Consider the following 13575-nt stretch of genomic DNA (forward strand, 5'->3'; position numbering starts at 1 on the left):
TTTTTACACTTTCCTTCGGGGTTGGTGGAGGACCGAGACAGGACGGCCAAAGGGAGATGAAAGGCACTGGTGAAGGAGGGCCCAAGAGCATAAGCTCCGTTTTGTCTCCGTTGAGCTTTAAGGAGGAAGCTGTCATCCATTCCTTAACATTCTGTAGGCATTTCATAAGGCCTGTTGTTATGTGCCTGTTAGCCTCCTGCGCCAGAGACACCACTAGCTGGGTATCATCTGCGTATGATATGATCTTGATACCAAACGGTTGGACGACCCCAGCCAGTGGTTTCATATATATGTTGAACAGCGCAGGGCTCAGAGAGGACCCTTGTGGCACCCCGCAGCTCAGTGATTTGCTGGTTGACACTGTGTCACCATCAAAGATTTGGAATGTTCTGTTGCTCAAGAAGGAATTGAGCCACCTAAGTGCATTTCCTGTTATTCCGATCTTCGATAAACGGTTCAGCAGAGTGGAATAGCTGACCGTGTCGAAGGCCGCACTTAGGTCGAGGAGGATCACTGCCACTGAACCACCTTGATCCAGTATCCTCCGTGACTCTTCGGTAACCGCTAACAGTGCCGTTTCGGTTCCGTGCCTAGGTCTAAACCCTGTCTGAGAAACATCCAGTAACGAGTGGTTTTCAAGAAATTTTATTAACTGGATGTTTATGTGTTTCTCAAGAATTTTGCTTGCCCAGGGGAGCAGTGAGATTGGGCGGTAGTTGGCGTGGTCTTCCGAGTCTAAATTGGGCATTTTAAGCAAAGCCCGTACCATGGCTCTCTTCCATCCTGTGGGCACAGTACATGATGAAATGGAAGAGTTTAACAGCTCCAGTACCACGGGTAGGGTAACCTGACTAGCCTGCATCATAACATCTGGTGGTGCTGGGTCGAGTGGGGAGCCAGATTTGATTTGCCGGGCCAGAAGGTTAAGGGTATCCAGATCTAAGGGGAGAAAATGTTCTAGGGTAGGTTGGTCTGGGAGAGTTCTGTGTTTCAGTGGTGCCTGGACAGTTGTTATTGGGGTTACATCTACTATTGGAAAGGAGGAGTAGATCTTGGTAACCTTTTTATGGAAGAAGTCCGCTAGCTCATTACATTGTGCTTGTGTTTTAGCTAAGGATGGAGCTGAGTTATTCACTTTTGTTAGGCTTTTTACCAAGTGGAAAATTTCCATTGGTTTGGATTTGGCTTCCATAATTTTAGCCGAAAAATAGGCGGTTTGCGCCGTCCTAATCTCGTCTTTATAGGACTTGATTGCCTCCTTGTATTGGGACTTTTTCTCAGGTAGAAAGTCTAGGCGCCAAGCTCTCTCATGTTTCCTACATAAACGTTTTTTTGCTCTTAAGATATCTGAAAACCAAGGGGCTGATTTGTGCAGTCTTTTCGATTTGGAATTCTGAGAGGGTAAGGTGACGTCCAAAGATTTTGCGATCCAACTCTCATATTCCTGGTTTGCTATGTTGGGGTCTGTAGAGTGGGGTGGGCGATTCCTACACATTCCTTAATTGCGACTCGCAAATTGCGAGTCGCAATTAAGGAAAGCCTTCCCATTCATTCCTATAAGCCTCCAGGCCCATAGGAATGAATTGGAGATTGTATGAGCAATTTGTGAGTACCAGTAGGTACTCGCAAATTGCTCATGCAATTTCAAGGGTGCAAGGGTGTCAAAATGACACCCTATTGCACCCCTGAAATTGATCTGTGCACATATGTTGCACACACACATGCCCTAAGGGCATGTGTGTGCGCAACATGAAACTTTGAAAAATGCATAAAAGTGCATTTTTCAAAGTTTTTGCAAATTACCATGAAGTTCAACTTCATGGTAATTTGCTCCCCCTATTAGCGAAATCGCAATTTTTTTTTACTTTAATGCATTGCATTTAAGGAATCTCAATTTGGGATTACTTAAATGCAATCGCAATTTAAGTAATCGAAATTTAGAGATTCCTTAAATTGCGATTTTTGCATTTGGGATGATGCATCCCAAATGCAAAAATACCGGTCGCAAAAGGGCAGATTCTGAGAATCTGCCCGTTTGCGACCGGTTTTTCCTGTGATGCATGTGCCTGCTTGTTGGCAAATAAGACTTTAATTACGAATGTTATTTTTTATGGATTGGAGAATGTACTGAAAAGATACTTGATTGTCTGATGATCCTGAGAGGAATTGGAATTGTCTATTTTCCACTAAGATGTTTCAATGCATAAGTGATATATCCTTGTATAAGTTCAAAATGCCAATAAAGACATTTCAATTTTTTTTTTTTAAATTAAATTACTACATCATTTCTATATGTGGTCTGGGCTATGGGTGTGCGTTACTCTCAAAATTCTGTGTAGCATAATCACACAGAATTACCTAAGAATTCCACAAGATTATACGAAAAAAGTAATTCTGCGTTTAGCAATATTTTTTTCCCCAAAATAGATGCAAGGATGCATTTTGTGTTTATTTACAGTGTTACTCACTAAATGTGCGTTCTCTGTAGGATTTTCACCCAAATTAGTCTTATTTCTGTGAGCATGAGTAATATGTTTTATGTTTTGGGTATTTTTTTTAAGTCAACGTACGTCTATTGAAATTGCTGTTTAAAGTGTCTATTTTTATATGTCAAATCTAAAAATGGCCAGTCAACATACTGTACTTTTAGAATGAGAGAAATGTTGAGCACCATTTCATTGTAAAATAGCCTACTTGGAAAACCCCATTGCTATAATGATAAAAGTATGCTATAAATCAGCTTTTCATACTATGCATTTTTCTGAATAATTAGTAATTTCTAAGTTAGACCCAGAACTCTGTTTTCAACAATAAATAGTATTTTCCCAGCAAGCAACCTCATCATATCCCATAGGGAACTGTTAAATTCACCAGTCCGCACTTACAGTAGTTATAGTCTGCGGATGGTGACATGACCACTGTCCACATTCTGTAAAAGGATTTCAAATGATTTAAAATATTCATCTACTTATCTGTTCTTACTTTTTTATGAACAGGCCATTTCTCGTACTGCCGCCCCTGATGGAGTGGATCCGAGTTGCTTTGGCTCACGCAGGTCACCGTCGCAGTTTCTCTGTGGATAGCGATGACGTAAGACAGGCGGCAAGGCTGCTTCTTCCTGGAGTAGATTGTGAGCCTCGGCAGCTTAAGTAAGTAACATAATACAGATAAAAAGCAAAAGCTTTTATTGTACCAATATCCCACCCAAATGGACAAGAACCAACATTGTGAACTGAAGTTTAATAGATTGGCCTAGTTATTGAAGAGTCGTGATTGAGAGCAAATTGAGAATAATTAACAAATGAAATAATAATCTGTGTATGGAAATGTAAAGTAAAAAAAAAAAACAGCAAAGAAAGCTTTTATGGAGCGTGTTATGTTTTTACAGATGTAGTTGTTTGTCCCGGCACATTTTTGCTTATTTACTCTTCTTACACATTTTTTGAGATCAACAAATTTGTAAGCAAAACTAATGCCACCAGAGCACTAAAATTGAGTAGGTTGTCATATTTGTACACAGTAACATTCACAACAACTTCTAGTTTCATTCACAAGTTCTTCCTGGAAATGGGTAAATGTGGGAGTGGGTTGTGGGGTTCTGAATTTCTGTAGGGTTCAAATATTTAATGGGACCAGGAGCAGTGCAAGGACTTTCAGTGCGATAGGGAAAAGCATTTTATATTTGGGCCTCTTTCCATTGCCTAAGAAAAGTGACAAGTTTAGAGGGTTTTCTTGTAATTTGCCGCATCTAGTTGTGCTTTCCTAAGGCAGAGGGCTTATTTTGATTTATGGTGGCCCAGAGTGGGATCAAAGAAGAATGAGTTATACATACACAATTTATGTCGATGAGCTATTACCATCATAACCGTCTTAAAAGATAGTATTTAAGAATATATAGATACAGATGATATCTCATTACGCAGCGGAAAAGGGGTTTTGGCTAACTAAGGCAGAGTGTGTAATATTTACACCATGCGCTGAATCAGTCTAAAAATCTCTACTTTATAAGAGTGAATTTTGGCCCATTCAGCATCAGGTCCTCCAACGGATCGGAGAGTTGACAGGTCATTGGCAAAAGATTTAGACTGATATCCCGCTCATGAGCACCTAGAACAAAGGGAATATTCTACAAACCACACTATATTCAACTATATATATATGTCTCATTATTTACAATAATCAATACCGACAGACTCAGTTTCTCTATTACTTTGCTTTTATCAATTTTTCTTTTGTATAGCATATGGAATGGTCAAACAAAGGTACAGTATCGAATTAGAACCATCGCACAAGAGAACACAAATCGGTAATTTAAAATGACATCTCATTTAAGGCGCGTGAGCTGAGTGGATAGAGTGAGAAACAAAAGTGCATTATAACAAGATTAATGCAAATAGAGAATTTTATATAAACCAAAGAAAACTATAGCAGAGCATGTTAATAGCTGGAAATGCTAACCCTCCGGCCGGAAGGGAAAGCTGGAGTAATCCTCTCAAAGGTATGAGGAGCAAAGTTAAGGAGTCAGCATACAGACAGCATCAGCTAAAGGATCTCAAAGAAACAGCTCACATGAACGACACACCTCGCCTCGTCTCTCGGCTAAAGTCGTCTTATTCCAAAAAAAGCATGTATTCTTTCACTAATAGTTATACCCTAAAGTTAAAAGTCCATCCCTACTCTTGTATCGATATCCCGGAAAGTCTCTCTCCTCATTGGTCTAGAAGCATAGGGTGTTAAGTCACACCACTTCCGTAGCACTTCTCTTTCAAAAGTTCTTTGTTTAGATTCACGCTGTCTTCATCGTCCTTCATCAAAGGAAATCAAAATGTTCTCCTTCCTCGACACACGAGCATTCGAACAAAAGTTGTAACTTTTTACTAGCACAGTTATCCACAAAACTAAATATTTCCCCGGACAATAGGAAGTTCTGCTGATACTCCGAACATGTAGCAGCCATCGACAAGAAAGAACACAATAGTCATCTATGAAGAATAAAACACATTTTTCTGAATTTCTACGTTTTTAAACAAAATTAACCTTAATTACAGCTTTGAGGCCTTCTTTGTAAAGTGTACAGTTTTCTCTGGGAGTAATAAACAGATTCAATTATTTGCTCAAAATAAAAGGTCCATTTCATAATTCATTTCAATCTTTCATTAGTCTAATATAAACGCAATCATTTAAAACTATTATGCTATGTAATTAATATTTGCTTGGATAAACGAAAAACGATAAACGCGTTTTCATTCCACATTTGCTCATGAAAATAATATAATTTGCTCCTTCTTTCCTATCTTTCGTGCAGGAATCGTTTGTGGCCTGCATAAACCCATTGTCATTTTCCCGCACCTTCTTATTTTCTTTTCCAAAACTAAATGGTAATAATACTCTTTCCGTTAATTTCAAAACTTTGTTAATGATTTTCACACAATGGGAGGTTTAATCCAAGTAGGTTTTATTTATGGAAAACCCTGCTCATCACAAATATTTATGCAGTGTTACTTAAGAATATATAGACACAAACATTTATGCAGTGTACTGGCCTATAGAGGGGACAACACCATTTAAGTTCCCAGAAAACAGATGCGTGAAGTATTTCAAAAAAGGGAATCTGAGATTTTACAAAGATAGTCCCTGAAGACAGAGAATGAATAAATGTCAGTCTGATGTCTGTAGTTGGTAGGGAGTGCTAAAAGGAGCACACAGAGGCAGTGGGTACGAAGAGTGGTAAGGAGTCCAAAGACTGCACGTTGTTGGGGGTATGAAAGAAACAAATGAAGTAGGCAGGCGGTAGGGAAGGGAACAAAGGCAGAAATCCAGTGGGAATATGTGGACACACAGAAGCAGTTTGAGAGGAACAAAAATGGGCACAGTAGAGGTACTCATGCTCAAAGACAATAAAAGGAAAATGACGTCGGACCTCAAGGAAACCGAACAGAGAACAGTGAGAGAATGAAGAAAAGGGCAAAGGAACATTGGTCATTTGGGAGCAGACAGAGAGGAAGTGGAATACAGAAACACAGAGTGAATGAAGCAGCAGAGAAAGGAGTCTATCCTGTGTCAAACAGCAACAAAGGTAGCCATGCAAACCAGTAAGCTCCAAACCCACAGACAGTTAATGATAAATAGCAGGAGTAGGACGATGGAATGTCAGTCAATCAGTCAGTCAAAAAGATATTCTTGTTCAGCCCATTGTCTTTAAAACATAATATACATACACAACAAATGAATACTTGATCGTTAAAAACCAAGAAAACCAGTTAAAAGTTCTCTAAAAGGTCCTTCACAGCTAATGAAAATCATCCTATTGTACAGGTCACATCTAAATACCCATATCCGTTAGAACCTCTGCTGCTTGCCTATGATTTAAAATTCCATACTTAGTAAAAAATTGGTGACAAAATGCAGCCCAACCTTGGCTTGGTGTTTTATAGGCATGCCCACTTGAATTATGTGATTTTGTGACTGTAGCACTTTTGGTACAGTTATGGATTTGCTGCATTTGACACATAATCCATGATCAGCTGCATAAAATATGCAGACTTTAACAAAAAACAATTGTTTCTAGGTCAAAAAGATCAAAAGTTAGCCGGCATGTGGATGGCCCTTTACAAACATTGACTGCTCGCCTTTGTGTTGCTTATCGCTCTATTTGAGTCTTATGTTAACGTGTAAAAATATCAAAATTAATTTAGCATTTATAAAGAATTAATTGAGTTTAGGATTTATAAAGCGCCTGGTTACTCCGAAGGAGTGTCCACGGGCTAAGCAGTAGCATTATATCAGGGTCAGGAAAGTCAAAGCAAGTCGGCTTCTAACTCTGTCTAAAGAACCAGGTCTTCAGATTTTTGTGGAAACTTGCCTCAGACTGTTCGAGTCTTAGGTTGAGTGGCATAGCTTTCCAGAGCTTGGCTGCACGGAGACCAAAGGAGCAACCCCCCAGTCGTGCACGACGTACTCTGGGAATCACTGCCAGTGCTGCTTCTCCAGATCTAAGTCCTCTGGAAGGAGTGTTAGCATTGATCAAAGAGAAGAGATAACTGGGACCCCTCTGATTCATTATCCTGTGCGTGAAACACAAAGCTTTAAATGAGATTCTGTGTTTAACTGGAAGCCAGTGAAGTTCAGCCAAACCGGAGCTAATGGAGGTCCATTTTGGAATTCTTAGTAGCACCTGGGCTGCTGTGTTTTGTTCTCTTTGAAGCATAGCCAGTCTGCCTCTAGAAGTCCCCAAGTAGAGCACATTGTAGTAGTCAAGCCGCGACACCAGCAGGGCATGTGTTACTGTTTTTTGTGCTGAGCCTGGTATTAGCCTCAGAAACTTCCTTAACAGTCTCAGCAGCCCGAAACAGGTGCCCATTGTGGCCCTAATCTGACTTTCAAATGATAACTGCGCATCAAAGAGGATGCCTAGATTTTTCACATTAGGTTTTGGAATAGGGGTGGGGCCCAGATCCGCAGGCCACCATGCCCAGGACCAGATACAGGGCAGTTTCCCAAACACCAGCACCTCTGTTTTATCTGCATTTAACTTCAGGCATCTCCTGCATCCATGACGCTAGGTCAGCAAGACATGATTTAAAATATACTGCAGCCCTGTCATCATCATGAGCTAGTGTGGGGACAAGCTGAGTGTCATCAGCATATGACACCATTCCCACTCCATGGGGCTCAATAACGTCAGCCAATGGGCGAATGCATAGGTTAATAAGAGTAGGGCTCAGTGCCGATCCTTGGGGAACTCCCCACTGTAATGGGATAATGTCAGAGGTGTATGGATTCTGAGTTACCTGGAAAGAGCACTTATAGAGAAAGTCTGCAATCCAGTCAAAAGCTCTGCCCTTTATACCCTGTGTCCACTATCGTTCCAGTAGCACAGTGTACGAGACTGTATTGAACACTGCGCTAAGATCCCGCATGATAAGAACCCCTGTTTTCCCTTTGTAGGCCACCCTGAGGCCAGAAGCAAGGCAGATTCCGTACTATACTGTGGCCTAAAATTCGATTGGGTCTCATGAAGGATATTATTCTATGTCATGACCTCTGTCAATTGGGAGTTGACGTGTTTTTCAGCCAGTTTTGCCAGGAAGGGAAGCAGAGAGATAGGGCACAAATTCTCTGGTTTAGAGGCGTCAAGAGATGTTTTTTTGAGGAGCGGAATCACCATTGCGTTTTTCCACTCAGCCAGAAGTCGGCCGGCTTCCAACGACAGCTTCAGCACAGAACATAATCTGGAAGCAAGTGCTGTTAGCTCCAGTTTCCAAATAGCTGGAGGCACAGGGTCTAGCGGTGACCCAGATTTGATTTCTGTCCCTAGAGAGCATAGTTTTTCCACTGAGATGCTCTCAATCTTGAAGGCACCAACTGGGAGGGGATTGGAATTCTTCATAGAGGAAAGGCTGTGGTTATTAGCTGTTTCAGGAAAAGATGCATATAGCGAATATATTTTATCCGAGAAGAAGTGGGCAATCTCTTTACAACTGCTCATACTAGGAGCCCTGGCTGCATAGACCATATCCAGGGAAGTAAGAGATTTAACAATTCTAAAGATCTCTTGAGGAGCGTTCTTACCCTCTTCAATCTTTTGTGTGTAAAATACCATCAGAGCCACCCTAATCTTTTTATGGAATTCCTGTAGCGCATGCAGGTAGGTCTCTTCATATTGGGAACAGTAGTTCTTCCACCAGCTTCATTGTAGGCGCTTGCATAGTTTTTTAGTTTGTGCGAGGTCCTCCGTGAACCAACCTGCTGAAGGTCTGGAATAAGAGAAATTTTGCGTTTTACGCGGCGCTATCATATTGAATGCTTCCTGTAACCACGCCGAGACTTGCAGGTTAGTGGCCTGTGGGCAGCTTTCTAGGCATGGAGGATGACTGCTCAGGGCAGATAGAAAAGCCTCCTGACTAATAATGAGGTACTACTATCAAAAAATGTGCCATTTTGCCACATAATTTGCTTTTTATTGTGACATAATTTTGTCAACCCTGTTGCATAATGTTGTCTTCCCTTTGCTGTATAATTTCAGTGGCACTGATTATAGGCTATTCTGCTTGTCTCAAATTCTTTTTTGGTGGTAAACATGATATTTGAATGAACTTTAATTCAAAAGTGATATCATATTGTATTGAAGAACTGTTGTTTTCAGATTCTTATTTTGTGTATTTTATCTGAAATAAACAGACTTCATCATGAAGTACTTAGTTGTTTGTTCAGGGCTATTTCAATTTATATGTGCAATAGTGTGATAAATTTGCTGTTTAATTTGGAATACATTCGACAGACAATTTTTTCATGGTCAGTCAATGTTAAAAATCTGGCGCTTGCAGAGTAAAATAAAACCCACAATGGGAAGGCCCGATTCTATAAGAGAAAATGTGAAGAGGAACAACCAGTTCTGGGCTGCGATGGTTGCAGCTCCAAGTTTTAGGCTATGTATTTTTTATGACAGTGTACATGAGAGGAAGGTCAATGACACACAGATACTGCAGAGTGTTTGACCTGGCCCATTCTGCATGGTCATTCCCAGACTTTTTGCCTTCGCTAAAATGCGTGTGTTCTATCCTTAAAACATGTTCGATTCACCCAGGACATGTCAACTAAATGCTACTAGTGGGCCTGCAGCACTGATTGAGCCACCCGCTTAAGTAGCCCTTTAAAAATGTCTCAGGCCTACCTTTGCAGAGCCTGTGTGTGCCGTTTTAAACTGCCATGTCGACCTGGCAAAATAAACCTTTTGCCAGGCCCAAACCTACATTTTTTATACATGTAAGCCACCCTTATGGCAGGCCCTGGTCAGTCCAGAGGGCAGGGTGCAATGTATTTAAAAAGTTGGACATGTACTTTTAAGTTTTATATGTCCTGGTAATGAAAAACCCTTTATTTCATTTTTCACTACTGGAAGGCCTACCTCTCCCATAGACTATCATTTGGATAACCTCACTGTATTTAATAAGTGCAATTTCCAAAGGGGAACAGGGAACCCCTTCATGTTTGGTTTCACTGAAAGCACAATTTAAAATTCGAACATATGGTAAAGTCGGATTATAAATCGCAATTAAGAAAATGCCACTTTTAGAAAGTTGGAATTTTCTTGCCTTAGCACTGAGTGTAGTTGACAGTTGGACTTTGTGTATTGTTCCTAGACAGCCACACACAACAGAGATCTTAGGTGTGACTCGATGGGTCTTCAATGACAGGATGGGAGGGAGGATCTGGGCTCATCTCCACTTCCACTTAAATAGACTTTTCCCTGTCTCCAAACAAAGGGCTGCATACTCCCTGTAGTTAGCTGGAGCCAGGGCTAGGAAAGTAGGGTATCTGTGCACTTCAAAGGCATGCCCTTAGAAGCTTCTCCCCAGTACAAGGGCATAATTGTGTATAAATGCTTGGCCTCAGACAGCAACACTTCTGTACACTTCTGGATCTGTGGATACGCAGCCTGGAAGAAAGACTGCTGTTGAAAGGCTGGCCACTCCCCAGGACTGCTGCCCCACTGCCCAGCTGCCTTCTTGCTTGAGGAGAAAGATCTGGACCTTCACCTTCATCTTGAACCCAGGACCCCAGAGTGACTACAAAGACTAGTCTGCTGGCCTTCTGATCTGAACCTCTGGGACATAAAAGGCTCCCCAACATCCTGCACCAGACACTTGACCCATTTTCAGCGAGCTCCTGACCTTCAAGAGGTGCCTTTCAGATCCTGGACCTTTGGTGTGGATCATGGACATAGAACTCAAGCTATTCGCGATTACGATCGGTCCAATTCGCACCCAGACCTCGCCGCTCGCACCGCAAATAAGCATGAAGCTCCAACAGCCCGACTCTTCAAACTGCAGCATTGACCGCTCGTGGGGACCACCACCTCAAAGCTCCACAAAAGCCCGCACGTGATGCCAGTAAGCACCTCGTGCTTTGCCAACTGCCTCCTGCGACGCTGTCCCTGCTCCTTCCGGTCCTCAATAGCACGAACAGGACTCTTGGCATGAACTTGAAAAGGTAATCTTTAGCTGGCCTAACCTGGTGACTGAAGTCAACCTGCTCTCCTTTGCGGTTGGCCTGAAAGTGCGAATTTGACACGGTACAGCCTGGTCAGATGTCTCCAGTTAGCACTTTCTGGCATTATTTTTCATTTTAATCTTTAAAAATGTATACCTGCGGTTCTACTGATTTAATTTTTGTCACTTTGGTCTTGTTATATTGATTACATTTTTGTTAGAAATTGGGTCTCTAGTTGGCAGAGGTATACACCCTGTCCATGTAGAGACCACAATCTCAGTCAGGGTAAGTCATCATAGCTTAACCTGTGTTCATCCTCTTGTAGCTTTGTACAGAGCAGGCAGGCTTAACTCTGGAGGCAATGTGTAAAGTATTTGTGCAACACTTAAAACAGTGAAAACATCCCACAAAAAATCCACTTCTGGTTAGAAAAATAGAGCTTAGCTTATTGAACAAAACAAGACCAAAATGGCCAAATTCCAAGAAGTGGAACCAGAGTTAGGAGTTTTTAAAGAATATCTGGAAATAAAGTGTTTAGAAACATAAAGCACCCACCGGGGCTGCCTGGTCAAGCTTGACCGAGTCAAATCTGAAAGTTCAGGCCAAACGTGAAGTAGCGCAGGTTGGATACAGGAACCAACCTTGTCCCGCTGAAAAATTTCCTTGGATGAAGGATGCACCAATGTCCAAGACCCAAAGCAGGGAGTAGAGAAGGCGATGCGTCCTGATGATGGCCTCGCAGACCTGTTGCACCATCTGAGACCGAAATGTCGACAGTCTGTCCTCTCTAACATAATAACTGACACCGTATGATGTTCCAGTCCTTCTTCAAAAGCTGAAAGATAATAATTTAAAGCATATGGACTGTGTATTTATGAATCTGTTTAGTTAGGAGGATTTATGCGTTTCCTTAGCTTCCCAGATTGAATGGATGTTAACATACTACAGGGATCGTAAAGTGGCACCAGTGTTGTTATACTGATGTACTGCTGTATATAATATTTGTATTGAAATTATGTACAATTGAGTTGATGTTATGATGATGCCATCTCTATAAATATATATTTATGTTCATAACAATATTGCGTTAGTATAGCACAAGTGATTTACTGATGTTATGTAATTGATCATATTTATGGCCAGTGTAAATTTGAGTTAAGCATAAATACTTCCTCCAGAAACATGTTTTTCTGTAGATTACATTACCCAGTTCCCCGGGGTAATATTGGATCGCCCTCTCTTATAAAGTAAACTTTCTAAAAATGGCATTTTTAAAGTTGTAATAATAAATCTAACTTTACCATTAAAGAGGGTTTATTATTAGCAGCCCATAGGTATACAACATGACAGTTCTACTCGTTCTCAATCAGAAATTAGGCTGCAATTAAGTGCAATAAGGAATCCCTAATGTTAACCTATGAGGGGGGAGGCCTCACAGTAGTGAAAAAAATAATTTGGGACTTTTTCACTACCAGTACATGTAAAGCTAAAATGTATATGCCCTGCCTTTTACTAACACAGCACCTTGCTCTGTGGGCTACCTTGGGCCTACCGTAGGGGTGACTTATGTGTAACAAAAAGGGAGTTTAAGGCTTGGCAAGGGGTTTTAAAAGTCAAGTCGACATGGCAGTGTACACTGTGCACACAGGCTCTCCAGTGGTAGGCCTGAGACATGTTTAAAGGGCTACTTAAGTTGGTGGCACAATCAGTGCTGCAGTCTCACTCGTAGCATTTAATTTACAGGTCCTGGGCACATGTAGTGCACGTAACAAGGGACTTATAGGTAAATTAAATAGGTCGATTGTGGTCAAGGCAATGTCACCATGTACCAAGTGTGACTTTGACCCGGTCCAGCGTGACCGGCTATCCACTTTTTTGAGCTAGCCTGTTCTATTGATTGGGTTTTTGTAGTTTTGATCTTGTTTTATTTATTAATCTTTGCACTATTTTTCTCACTTGGTGTGGAATCCTTTTGAGCAGTGTTTTCACATTATCACTGTTTGAAGTGATGCACAAATACTTTACACATTGCCTCTAAGTTAAGCCTTACTGCTCTGTGCCAAGCTACCAGAGGGTTTTGCACAGGTTAATTTGGGGTTTGCTTGTGCCTTACCCTGGAGTGTAGTTGCTGCTTGACCAGAGCCCACACTCCTGTCAACCAACAACCCAATTTCTCACACGTAGCATGTGTGGACATCTTTGCAGCAAATGATATAATAATAGCAACTCAAAAGCCATGAACAAATGTTTTGCAACCACAATTGCGGTCGCAAAACACTCGCAATTTACCTCCGTCTTCAAGAGGGTGGTAATGCAAGTGACCCCTTCCCCTTTGCAAATGCAGGGAACACTATCTGCCCATAAAAAATGAAACGCAAATGTTTCATTTCTTTTTTTTTTAAATGCATCCCGTTTTCCTTTAGGGAAAACGGGCTGCATTTTTAAAACAAACACTGCTTTATTGAAAAGCAGTCCCAGACATGGAGGTCTGCTGAGCCCAGCAGGCCACCATCCCTTGGAGGGCCAGCCACTCCCACTGGGGTCCAAGTTGCAAGTGCCTCATTAATATTCATGAGGCTCGCA

The 13575-nt window shown here is 41.4% G+C and overlaps 1 protein-coding gene and 1 long non-coding RNA gene across 4 annotated transcripts in view; one reads left to right on the forward strand and one right to left on the reverse strand.

Moving 5' to 3' along the window:
- The window catches only part of ABTB3 (ankyrin repeat and BTB domain containing 3), a 677712-nt gene that overhangs the window by 501586 nt on the left and 162551 nt on the right, over nucleotides 1-13575 (forward strand). For all 3 annotated transcript variants that reach the window (XM_085652553.1, XM_085652554.1, XM_085652555.1), the window contains exon 4: nucleotides 2997-3149. In XM_085652553.1, the coding sequence (XP_085508679.1) occupies nucleotides 2997-3149 (153 nt within the window). The remainder of the gene's footprint in view (nucleotides 1-2996; nucleotides 3150-13575) is intronic.
- The window catches only part of LOC146855069 (uncharacterized), a 37953-nt gene continuing 27603 nt past the window's right edge, over nucleotides 3226-13575 (reverse strand). Inside the window, exon 3 of the long non-coding RNA XR_014981278.1 lies at nucleotides 3226-4982. This is a non-coding gene — a long non-coding RNA (uncharacterized LOC146855069). The remainder of the gene's footprint in view (nucleotides 4983-13575) is intronic.

This window comes from Triturus cristatus, chromosome 4_1, assembly GCF_964204655.1.
Source record: "Triturus cristatus chromosome 4_1, aTriCri1.1, whole genome shotgun sequence".
NCBI lineage: Eukaryota > Metazoa > Chordata > Amphibia > Caudata > Salamandridae > Triturus > Triturus cristatus.